This window comes from Tyto alba, unplaced genomic scaffold (genome assembly GCF_018691265.1).
Source record: "Tyto alba isolate M040663 unplaced genomic scaffold, T.alba_DEE_v4.0 Super-Scaffold_45, whole genome shotgun sequence".
Classification (NCBI taxonomy): domain Eukaryota; kingdom Metazoa; phylum Chordata; class Aves; order Strigiformes; family Tytonidae; genus Tyto; species Tyto alba.
In genome coordinates, this window is record NW_024881321.1 from 19,714,399 (window position 1) to 19,727,443 (window position 13,045).

General features: G+C 35.0%; 1 protein-coding gene across 3 annotated transcripts in view; it reads right to left on the minus strand.

The window, feature by feature from the left end:
• Positions 1–13,045, minus strand: part of RBM26 (RNA binding motif protein 26) — a 56,675-nt gene that overhangs the window by 38,124 nt on the left and 5,506 nt on the right. For all 3 annotated transcript variants that reach the window (XM_032999555.2, XM_032999556.2, XM_032999554.2), the window contains exons 2-6: positions 4,893–5,011; positions 4,197–4,333; positions 3,250–3,338; positions 2,438–2,649; positions 357–617 (exon numbers count right to left, since the gene is read on the minus strand). In XM_032999555.2, coding sequence (XP_032855446.1) covers positions 357–617; positions 2,438–2,649; positions 3,250–3,338; positions 4,197–4,333; positions 4,893–5,011 — 818 coding nt within the window. The remainder of the gene's footprint in view (positions 1–356; positions 618–2,437; positions 2,650–3,249; positions 3,339–4,196; positions 4,334–4,892; positions 5,012–13,045) is intronic.

Sequence of the window (13,045 nt, forward strand, 5' to 3'; positions counted from 1 at the left end):
AGGTCAGTAAGGTGCCATCATCATGGTCAAAACTGTCAAATACAGTATTTGGCTTGAACATGACAAACGAGATAAAACCAAGGTAAAATTGAGGGGTTTTTATAACATTTTTAATATACATACACTATTTTTCATCCATAAAAAAATAATTCTAGTAATTTGTAAAAACATTAATAAAGAAAGCTGTCTAAAAGCTAAGTTAATAAAAAGTGGGATAAAATTTACATCCAAGAATTGTGTAATAGAAAAAAACACAGTATTAGAGATTAGAAAAAGAAAGGAAAATTACCTCAATCTTTTCAAAAAGCAGCCACTCATAGCTGCAGAAGGCAATGAAAAAAAAAATACAGACTTACCATCATAATCTCTACAGCGTTTCTTTGGCAGCGGAGGTCTTCCATAGGAGTTGTGGTCCAGCTGCTCTTCATGGAACTCCGACCAGCTTTCAGTAGTGTTATTTCCATGATGAGCAGGAGCAATAACAGTAATAGTGCTGCTCAGTGTAGGGACAGGGTAGTGGCCAGATGAAATATTTGTCACAGAAGAAACTGGAGTATAATTGTTCTCTAATGGATCCGTTCTATCCATATCGTATTTTGGCTTTCCCAAATCCCTTTCTGTAAAAAAAAAAACAGCAAAACAAAACAAACGTTTTATTGGGTGATTCCTTCTGCACATTTTCACCAGAAGCAGCCACTAACCTATGTAAGTATCTTTAGTCTACATCAATTCAACGCAAAATATAAAAAAGAAAATTGCAATGTTCTACAGGTTGCCCAAAGTGCCTGTAGAGACTCCACCCTCTGAGTTATAAATAACTCAACTAGATAGGGTTCTGAGTAACCTGCTCCAGTTTATCTGCTTTGAGAAGGGGTGTTGGACTTCAAGACCTTCAGAGGTCTCTTCCAACCTCAACTATTCTATGATTCTACATTCCAAAGGTTTAATCAGAAAAATATTAATCTTAAAAGTACACAGCCAAGCACTGGGGTATTTTAATAACAGCTATACCCACAGTAAAGCAGAAATCCTATTTAACTTCAAGCAGAGTGCATCTTCTGAGGTGATGCATATATTTTAAGAACTTCAGATGGAAAGTTATTCTGAAGCAATGGGCAACAAGAAGGTAACCACCACTTGAAAACAATATAGAAGTTACATATCTTTAATGTTTCAAAGATACAATAATAACAGTGTCTTATGTTGTTTATCTTCATTTTATCTGCATTCAAATGCATACAATTATCACATGCAAAGCTTTGTCATGACTGGAGAAATAATAGTGCTTGACAGCTGTGGAACACTCCTCAACAGATACAGCAGTAACACGACCTTTTATTCTGGATACACACAAACTATTCTCTTAATTTTCTAATATTACCATCAAATAAGTTCTGTCATGAGGTAAATGGTACTCAAATAACCCCACATTAAAGGAACATTAATAAAAATGTCTTAAAGATGGCAGGTAACCGTGAGCAAAACAGGCTTTTCTTAATATGCTTAGAAAAAGGAACAAAGCTTTCACTATAAGATATTGTCTATATTACCATTGCAGTTTATGTAAAATAATTCTTAAATTAAGATTTAATCACACTGTAATCTCTTAGTTAAACTGCTGCATGTTATTTAACTTGATTGTTCGTAAATCGTTTGGAAAATAGCTGCTCGTGTATTTTCAGGAACGCTGCATTACTACTTTCAAAGCTGAGTTACCAAGGCCCATTCTACAGAAAGAAAAATAATACACAGGAGACTTAAACCAGACTATTTTTATCTCTACATTGTCTAAGACAGAATAAAGGTATAAAATGACTCTCAATGCTGTTTTCCAATTTAACAGTAACAACTATTGGGGGGAAAAGCGCTCTTTTCAGCTGAATAAACAGCTTTGTTTTTAAAGGAATTTAATTTGAAAAACTATTGTGCTGAAGCCTTAATTCCTACAGGTACGTGTGCACATGCAAATATTTACTTTAATAATTTCAGCCCCTCCCTATGACGCCAGTGAAGATACAAGACAAAAAGGACAGAGCTGTACTGTTCTGCTTGACAAGTCATTTGCTGCTGAGCAGGTAATTTCTGCCAGTTCTACCTCTGTAGATGGGTATTAATTTCTGTATCTTCCTAAACCAGATTCGGAGTTTGCTGAAACTTAATGAAATGCAATTAACTTGGATTTTTCTGCCTCTCTTACAACACTGTTTTAAAGTGGCCACCACAGTCAAAAGTATTAGAGAAGAACAGAAGGTAAGACAGGAGAACAAGCACTGAAAACAATCACATAAGCCTTATTTCCACAGAAAGCCAAGCTAAATTTGAACAAAGAAGCAAGAACAATAGAGGAAATTTTGGGACATCTTGAACACAGTGTTTAAGTTTAGTGTCTAAATTTTGTAGCAACATTCACCGTATTTTAGAGACCAACTGTTGGTACCTCTGCTTCGTGTTCTGCTCCGGCTTCTGCTCCGGTCTCGATCTCGGTCCCGCAATCTCTCTTTGCTCCAACTTCTACTTCGACTCCTGCTGTAGCTCCGACTCCTCCCTCTTCTTCTGTTGTATCGATCCCTATAGGAATCTCTTCTGGGAGGATTTCGGTCATAATCCCTCTTCCGAGAACGTTCATCTTTTTTCCTGTCATCACGGCTTCTAAATATGTAATTTTTTAAGCTAGTTACAAGAATTATGAAGCCATAATTTAAAACCTTACCTACCATTAAAAACCTCAAGAAATGGCAATGGAAAATTAGAGAAAAGATACAAATAGAATCTAACTAGAGGTCTTCCTTTCTTCTCAGGAGATTTTAAAAGTCTTTTATTTGGTTTATGCATTTACTTTTACCATCCATAAGATCTTAACATGTGTAAAATTCTGTTTCTACGCAATGTTGCAACTTCCCCAGGTTGGAAACAGCAAAAAGGTAACAGTTACTGACGGGAAGGCTTCTAAAATAAAATTACTACAATTCAATCTTAACACTGAAAAAAGTGTTATAATGTAAACCACAAATCTAACATAAAAATTAATCACAAAACTCAAATGAGATAGTTACATACAACTCAAAGATAGTTTACACTGTCACTTATATACTTGCCATTTAACTACACATGCATAGAAGAAATAGAAGTTTTATTTTTAGGCTTATTAGATGACCATACAGAAAGAAAATACTTAATTTAGTAACACCATAAAAATCCAAATCTATCTCATTACTGATATAATACAAGAGGTTAAGTAAAATTTGTCACCTGGTATCTCTGTAGCGAGAACTTGACTGAGGAGGGCTGTGATTTAATCTTCTAGAAAACTTTTTCTCTCTCTCTTCCTCTTTAACTATCTGAATTTAAAATACATACATTAGACCAAAACACAAGTGCACTAAAAAGGAGACTTTTCACAATCAAATAGAAACAAAAAACTCAAAATGCTGAGCAAAGTCAGCAGTAACACTGAACTGAAACAATGTTTTTGCATCTAATACAATTAGAGAATCTTCACAACATACTAGATTTCTATTTCTAGGAATATTCAAAGCACAGGTTGGGAGAAAATAAAGCAGAATAAGCAATCCTTAATGTGCTGCACTGAAAATATACCCGCCTTTGCTACAGGTGGACAAAAATCCACGCTGAAGTACAGTGGCAGATCTGGGAAGACATGAATATTCAATGACTGACACAGTAAGGTCTTTTCTTCATCAGCAGGTTAGCTGGTTCAGATCACAGTTAAACGCTTTCATGCAGCCGAACCTAGGCTTCTACTGAGAAAGACAAACCTACTCTTCTGGCTCAAAGAACATAAGTACTTGTGTCAGAATAAGGATGTTATCTGGAGCAATGAGGACTGCCGTTTGAAATGGCAGCCTGGATCTATGCTGAATTAAAGGGCAGCATAACTACAACAGCAATCCTGAGCAAGGAACTAATGTAGGTTGTTTTGCAACTCCTACACTACTCTGTAACTTTATTTACATTTGCCTAGTCAGAGCCACTTTGGTGTACCTTTGAAGCACCCACTTATGTTTAGAGAAATTGTGCAGCAGTACTCAACATACTAGGCACAAATCTGACATATTTTAATGCTGTAGTATAAGTTTTGGGACTGATATTAATAAACATGATGAAGTTGAACCACATAAGCAAACTACAGGAATCAGGAAAAAACCCCATACATTTCAAATAAAATCAATGACTACCTCTTCTTTTTTCGTCTCTTTTTCTTGGTGCTGAAAAAATTCTACTTTCAGGCTTCCTGACGATGGCTGTTCTGGTGGAGGTAGATAGCTTTTCGTATTCACAGCATCAAACAGTTTTTCCACAAATATCTGAGTTTCTAAAAGTAAAGAGCATACAAATATCCATTATTCATATCTTCAGTTAACATTTGCTTTAAAAATAAATAAAAACCCAAAACACAGCAAAATCAGCATTCACCAAAAAGTTAAACCAATGAAGACTATTTTTTAAATACTCTGCTGCTAATTTTATATTTAAAAAGGACATTTACAAAGTCAAGAAACATGTCAATAATGACAACGTTTCACAAAGGTTTTTAATCCTTGAATTATTTGATGTCTCTTAATAAAACATCTGGAAGAATATTTCTAGAATATACACAGAGCTCCAATATACTTCTGTTTACGGTAATAACTCTTAACATTATCAATTTTCTTCCAAGAATACCAATAGACACAAAATAAATTCCTAATAGATACATATTGTGCTACACACCTGTTTTTAAAAACAAATTACTTCACAAAAACAGAATTACACACTTCAAAGTAACGAAGCCCATAAAGCGATAAATACACAATTCTATGGTAAGATTGTTTGAATTAATTAAACAAGGCAGACTTTTCACTCAAGCTTAATTGTTATGACAAAGATCATACCTTTCTGAAGAAATACATCCAACTGATCAACACACAAAGCCTTCAGTTCCTTTTCACTTTTATCCTTCTTTACCAAAGCCAGAACATATTTAGCTAGGGCAGATGGATCTGCATCACATCTGCAAATAGATTAATTTAAAATAAATAAACACAAAAATAAAAAAATAGAAGCAATTCAATTATGGAAGTTAATGTCTGAAACTAGTATGGCCAATACATATAGAGGACCAAAACGTTTCCCGACAAAGTAACTGAAAAACACTTAGGAGTATTTTTTAAGACTGAGTTCAGATATGCAAGATTGCTAAGTATCACCCTTCTTTTCCACCAAAGCAGTTGCCTAGAATATTTCCAGACAATATTGCACAGAGTATCTAATAGCAAACTAGAACTATTTAGAATGAAACAGCCTCAACTGCCTAATAGTCCTAAAAACAATTACAAATACAATACTTCCATAATTTCCCAATGATTAAATCAGTAATTCTGAGTGTAATACTGAGTGACTCTTACTGGGAAAAAGTCAGCCTACCTAATTACAAATTCTGTTCACAGTGAACAGAAGTGATCTATGCTATAAAAAAACCCTCACAACTCTGAGAGACTTTCTCTTAAATACATTTTTAAAGAATTGTATTACTACCTACATATCAACACCATAAAAAGCAAATTAACTGAAAAATCTTAATGTTGAAAGCCTAAGGAAAAAATGTTCATATAATATCATCACAGAAATCTCCATAAGAGGTACACAGTCAATGAAGGGAAATTTAGGGGATCTTTATCTATTTTAGACATCTAAATTCAATCTAAAATTAAATATGGAGCACTTCAGTATAGAAGCTTGTGGTCTCCTGCACATCAACAAAGAACTTAGAACAGAGTAAGCTGTATAGCCACATTAAATAGAGTATTATGTAATACAAAATGATAGAATTTTATTATAATGTTTCATTAATAGTAATCTATAATGAACTCTGTAGTGGTGTTACAGAGTAAAACCTGCCAAAGCAAGTGGGAATACTGCAGAAAACCATTTCACGCTTCATAACTCAAAGCCAGTAACCAATGAAATGGGGAGACACTGGTTTATCAGGCAGAACAGCAGCATTTTCTTAAATCATTTAATCCCGTTATTTAGCATAAACCAAAAGGAAGACCTCAGACCCCACAAAACCTGTCAGGATTTAACACACAGGCACTGGTCACGTGATACAGACAGCTAGCTTTTTTGAGTGGTGAACAAAGTTAATACCAGCGTTTTAAAGAACAACAAGAGGGAAAAAATTGCACTAATGCATCCTAACTGATCACCCTCTCTGGCAAAAATAACTGAAAAACAGGTAAAATTAAACTGTGGTCAGGGAGTGGCTCTGAATAGGAGTATCACATAAATACTGTTCAAGCGTAGAAGTCTACTAGTCACAATGAAGAAATAAAACAGCAGTTCCAATCTCTTCTACACTGAAACAAATGGCATTTCAATGCTCAAGCTTAATTATAAATCTTAATGTTGATCATTTAAATGACATATATTTTAGACACTGGGCAGAGGAAACCAAATCCATCACCATCCTCTCCCCAAAGAAATGATCTCCTGAACAGCAAGGAACATCCTCCATGCAAACGTCCCCTAAGTAAATGAAGCAGATCTGTTGGCATCCATCCTCAGATCTGGATAGCCTGGGCCCAGCACAGAGGGCTCTGAAGTTAAAGGTCAGACCTTCAAACATAACTCAGCATCCTCTAGAAAGCAGACAGCAGCAGAATTTCATGTTGTAAAATGCAACTTGAGCTGCTAGGGGACACAGCACAGTATTCTGTATTTGTCTGTATTATTTATAAATACAGGAGATGGGAGTTCACAAGCAGTCAACATTCCAGAAGCCACACACACTAAACCCACAAAGTGCAAATATATACTGTTAATTGAAAAAGCAGACTGCACACCAATTGAAAATTCTTCAGGAATGTTTTTCTTCAACTATCACTGGTTTGTCCCAGTTCAGATTTAACAATCCTTTATCCAGAAGAAAATGCTGGCCATGCACCAAGTCATCTTTGAAGCAGGCACATAACCTCCTACAGCGAGAGCCGCAGGACTGCACGATCTCCTTTATGCTGCTAGCACCCAAGCACATCATCCGAGCAGATTACCTGAAAGCCCGATGTTGAACAAAGTGCTCATCACCTGCTGCAATGAGGAGGCCCTAAGGCCATCATTTCGTAACTTCTCAATGCTTGAATTTGCAAAATTTATTTTTTTTACTGCTCCTTAATGCAACTTCACTGTCACTACAGATTTTCAGTCCTCTCCCAGTTTCAAGCTGAATCATGCCTCAGAAAATTAGTGTGCTATTTTCATACAATATACCTATAGTCATAACAGGAAAACGATTTGAGGGGGAGGGGACAATTTCCACATGACAATCCTCAGTTCTTCTCCTTTCTATTCTCCATGAAAATCAGATAAAGCATTACAAGCTGAATTTTTAAATTTCAATTTCTACAAATTTGGTTCTCATCTGATAATACTGTCAGCTGTCACTGTTCAGAATCTGCTACAACCAATTTAAATGATGATACGTGTACTCAAAGTTTAGTGAGAGGAAAAAAAAGAAAAAAAAAGGAAAAATGAAGAGTCAGTCTATAAGGTAAAACCCACTGCTGTTAGTTACTGAAATGTACTTTAATTCTCCAGCTCCTACAGCAGTGGCTATACAACCTCATATTCAGTTTAAAGTAGTTCCTCTCTCATGAGCAGGGTAGAAAATGGAAAATCTTGTCTGGAAAGTCAACTAGACTTCAAACACATAACAACAACAAAAAAAAACAAAACCAACCAACCAAAACAAAAAACAAACCCCAAACCCAGGCAAACAAAACAGGTTTCAAAACAACAGTTAGTGCTTTCACCCCTCCGCGCCATGATGATTTTTTAAATCTTAGCAATATTGTCCACCCCAGAACCTCAGATTTTGAGTATATCCACCAAACTCCAAGATATTCTCCAGAAAATATTCTCAATAAAAATGAAGATAAATGTACTTTTAATTCCCAAAACACAGAATCACTTTCTCCTGTGGCACTGTTTTAGAATTTATCATGCTGTATGCGATACAACCGCATATGAACAATGCAAAACAATCATACTGAACTCTATTATTATTCATTATGTAAGTGTAGGAAGTCCCCTGTACACAACAGAAGTTACACACTTTCACGTTAAAACTCTGTATTTTGGGTATTCAACAAATACTGCTTTTTCAGAAATACTAGCAGACAAATTACCTCAAACTGATGCTAATTAAGTGATACTGAATACAATGCATTTTGTGGTAGAGCAAGACAGAGAAAATGCTTTTGTAAATTAACAATATGACTTTATGTGATTTCTTCTTTTACTTTTTAAAATTAAACTGCAAATGATCTTTATGCAACCAAAGGTTGACTTCCTTTTTTATGTACTGACTTGAAACAGAAGTCTCCTCTTCTATATCTGTTGTTCAAAGCTTGAAAAAACACACAAAAAACTGATCTGTTTTCTCCACACTATTGTGAAGACCATGCCTGTTTCTTTAGCTAGTATTTTACATAAATTTAATATGGTTATAGTCTGACATTTTACAGTTTTTCAGACTCTTATAAAATGCCTTTTTTTTTTTTTTTAAGATGATGCTAAAACTAAATTGCTAGCAACCTGAAGTAGCGGAAAATAAGTAAAAAAGAAATTTAAACTTTACAGAACTGTGAATACAGGAGGTCTGCCTGAAAAATTCTGTTCTTTATAGCTATCATAGTTCTCTAGATTATTGTCAATGGTATTGTTTGGGGGAGATCTGCTTTTTTTTTAAAGCAATTCCTTTCTGCTTTTTCATTATAACTGAATTTTGAAATGTTGTGTATAAATTCTCCACCCTTTGGCTTAGTTGAAATCTGCTAGTTTGGATTACAGGTACCTTGAGTTTTACTGATAATCAACATTTTATGTTCTCTAGTTTGACAGTATTTTCTTACAGGTTAGCAGCCTCTGTATAATGCAATATGCTTGCTGTATCTTTGTTGTGCATACAATGATTTTTCAACCATTTTGAGCTAGCTTTATCAGTTTTGCTAGACCGTCTTGTATTTTGTGCTCTTACAGTCAACATCATTTTATTAAGTAATGTCACTTTAAAGAAAACAGAAAAGGCACCCATACTGATGGCATCAAAAAATACTGTGTAGCACACGGTCTTATCATACAGTATATATCATGTTCTATTCTTGCAATTATAAAATTAATGGAGAAAAGTCTTCCACTGACAATTCAGAAAAATTAGAAAAATCAGAATACCGCCTACATCTTTCAAATAGTCTAAGTTGCATTCAAAATTAAAAATAAATTTACATTTCAATTCTCATGTTCACTGAATGATATGCACTTTCAGTTGATGGGTACAAGTTTGAATCCTTGGCTTAACTCAAATATGGTGTGGTACACCATAGATCTGAGCATAAATGAAATCTGTGCCTTCTAATTGTGACAGAAGTTAGACGTAACTTCATTCTTGTGCTAAAGTTTGGCTACCAGTAAAACATTCACATGCATTGAAACACGTGAAACAACATTTCTCAGTTTTAAATCCTGCATCTACAACCCCTCAATTTATAGGCATGTGCTGCAAGCAGTAATAAACATCAGTAATCACATAAATTTATCCTCCTGTTTTGTGTTGCACGTTGTCTTTAACAAGCAAAAACCAGTTGGCACAAGTGATCTGAACTCACTTTCACTGCAGCAAGTACATCCCAGTGCCTGCTACCATTAAACATCACAGCATGTTTTCTTACGCCCACTTTCTGAATATATGATCCTAACTGGTAATAATAAAAGTTTTTACCTCTAGTAATGCTTTCCTGCAGAGTCTGTACTCTATCAGTCAGTGAATATGCAGTGTCTACTGCTCTACATTAAACAAGGGACGTTGCTCTTGTAATCCTACTTTAATAAACAGTATTTAATATACAGGCATAGATGGAAGAATTCTCTTGCTAGAGCTCTACATGTTCTTCAGAGAATGATCTGGATACCTTCAGCTGCTAACCACCAGAGAAAAGCTTCTAAAAGGAAAGTAACACCCAATCAAATATTTTGTTCAATTGTAGGAGCAAGAGTTCACAACTGCAACAAACCTCATAGAAAAGTTAAAACACATTTGTTTCTGATCTCATCCGGTTTTGCAGTATTATTTGAAACTACCATTTCAAATAAAGAAAATAAAGCAGAAGAGAAAGCTGAAGTTGCTAAGAATAAATTTAAACTTTAAATATATATTATTTTTAATGATTAACGTTTGAAAAGGGGAAAGTAATTTGGCTGAAAAGGATTCACTTCTCTATACAGTCTTTATTTTTTTAATATTTTGTAATTCATTAAACACCACTCAATCTGTTTCCAATGCTCAGATTTACATATTTTAAAATATAAAATACTAAATACATTCTGAGAACCCACTTCGATTTTTATAATCACCATGCAATTGTAGGCATCAGCCTTAACTTACAAATGCAGTGGATGCTGAATACATGTTACTGTTGTAGCTGTACATACAAAACCCCTTAACAACAGACCTTATACTGACTTAGACTTTGTCAAAATAGCTAAAAGTAATCAAAAAAGGCAGATAAGCTAATCCAGCAAAATACCTTTGTACATAAACATTGAAGAAGAACCATTTTAAAAGATATTGAATAGAAGTATACAGTAAATAGCTTTCAAGCCTTAAGAGAGAATAAGCACAAACTTTGAGTACATTCTGTTGAGATATATTTTGCCAGGTTAGTGTCTTAAGAATGTGTTTAAGCATCAAATATATAAAAGAACACATTTAAATGAAAGACAAAACATGCTGTTTGAGTATTTTTAATGTAAAAGGTATCAAAAGGGAAGGCAGATCTGAAAGTCTCTCTTGGACTAAATATTCTATTATCAACTGAGAAATTTGAGGATGTCTCCTCAACAGGGCCCTGAACTCTTCACCAAGCAAACATCAAATAAAAGGCCACTAGGACTCCCCTTTGAATACTCATACCAACGGGGGGGGGGGGGGGGGGGGGGGGGGGGGGAAACAAACAAAACAAACACACACCTGATGAATTCTTAAACCAAGAGAAGGAAGAAGAAATGCAAGGAATTAAAAAACAGCAAGCAGACTCAAGAATTATAGTTGTGAAGTTGGTAATAGGCCTGAAAAATTCAAATATTTAAATACCTTACTAACTCTGCCTATCCTACTGCAATTTGACTTCCTTGAATGTTTCCCAATAAATCACAAAATGAGTAAAGATACGTATTCTGGGCTTCCTACATATATACCAAGCTGAAGCCTTTAAAAATATTAACTAATTAGCTTCAGGAAAGGTCCGAAATATCTAAACCCAGATATTTTCCTCTCAGAAGAACCCACATCCCCAGTGCTATGAAGTTCCCCGTGCTGCAACTCATCATTTAAGTCAGTTCTTAATAATCAAAGTAACTACTTTGAACTGGACCCTTAAAAGAGTAATTATTTCTGGTCTTTTTTTTAAAAGTAGTATCTACAGTACTTGGTGCAGACCTGGTACTATGGTGCTGTAGTAAACACTACAGAAATCAGTTTAACAAGAGGATGCTTTGTTCTGCTAAAAATTTCACTCGCATGATAAAACAAACCGTTGTTTAGATTTTACAGTTATTAGACAATTATTCAATCATTACATAGAAAAATAATTTTATTAAGCTTTTTGCCAATATAACTAAATTGACACTTTTCCACACACCCTTTCTATGGAAAAAAGTCTAGTATTCCAAAGTCTACCCTCTGGTGAAAATGTTTGGAAAATGTATGCAAATTCCCAAAGCGAGATATACATAAGTAGTGTTTAAGTACAAGGCATATAACCTTTTTATCATCTAGGAGAAATTCTCATGCTGAAGCTGTCAAACTAATCTGATCGTTTTGACAAATGAACAGGGTTACTCACACAGGAGAAAAAGTGTGCTTGGGGGAGGGAGAGGAGTAAGGAAAGAAAAGAAACTTCCATAAGGTTTCCTTGTAATGTAACAGTACTTGCTAATTCCAGATATTTTTCATTGGCTTTATCTCAAGTTTAACGCCAAAACCCTCAATCAAGACTTCATCTTGGACACAGCTAGTGCATACACACTATACTTTAAGATGGTATAAGAAACTACATGAGGGGTGTTTTTTCTTCATTTTTTTAAAAATTAATGTACAGAGTAAAAAGGTGCTCCAAGTCCTGCAACTTCCAACAATACACTGCAACTGCAAAAGCATGTCTGAAGGCCTCCAGGCAGTGAATGGTCTTTCTGTAAAGGAAGTAACATGTAGGTGCATGTTATTTGTCATACTCTGATCCTGAGAATTTACAACCTAAATTTCAGAGTCTATTTTTGTTGCCTAAAGATTAGTATTTATACGTCTCTAGAATACTGCTCAGTTCTTGACATTAACCAGGGTGGACACGGTTATGCTTGAAGGCTGAGGGATGTGCTTCATATTTGCAGGGCTGAGTGGGTACAGAAGAACATACGTTGCATACTGGGCAGAGCAGCTAGTCTAATTTAAGGCAGTTGTACCATTCTGTTGCATTGCTACTAAGAAAAAAAAAAATCTATAAAAAGCTAGTGTTCAATTAGTAAAATGAATGACAGGCTCATTCAGTAAGATCCAACTTTTATCTTGAGACACTACTGTAGATGAGAAAGACCACTCTTGCAATGCTCACTTTCACTAACTCTTTTAACAGTACTTAAAGTAATAGATATGCAATGAGGAATGCAACAGCCTCCAACGCTGTTACATAAGTTACTGATGTCATTACAATAGTTGTAAATTATCATGATACCCAGATCTGACATGTTCATACAGCTTCAACCAGTAACCAGCAGCTTAAAATGCCACCTCTAGATTCAAGCAGAACAGCTGTCAGCTTGCAGGTTGTCCAACACACTATTTAACATAGAAAGCAAAAATCATCATAGTGTCTCTATGACTTGCAACGCACCCAAGGGGCTTCATTTCACTGCTGATGTTCAGCATAAGAACAAGAGAGGTTTTCTGTGACATGAACAATTTTCTCCTCTTTATTTTCTACTTTCAACTATACTT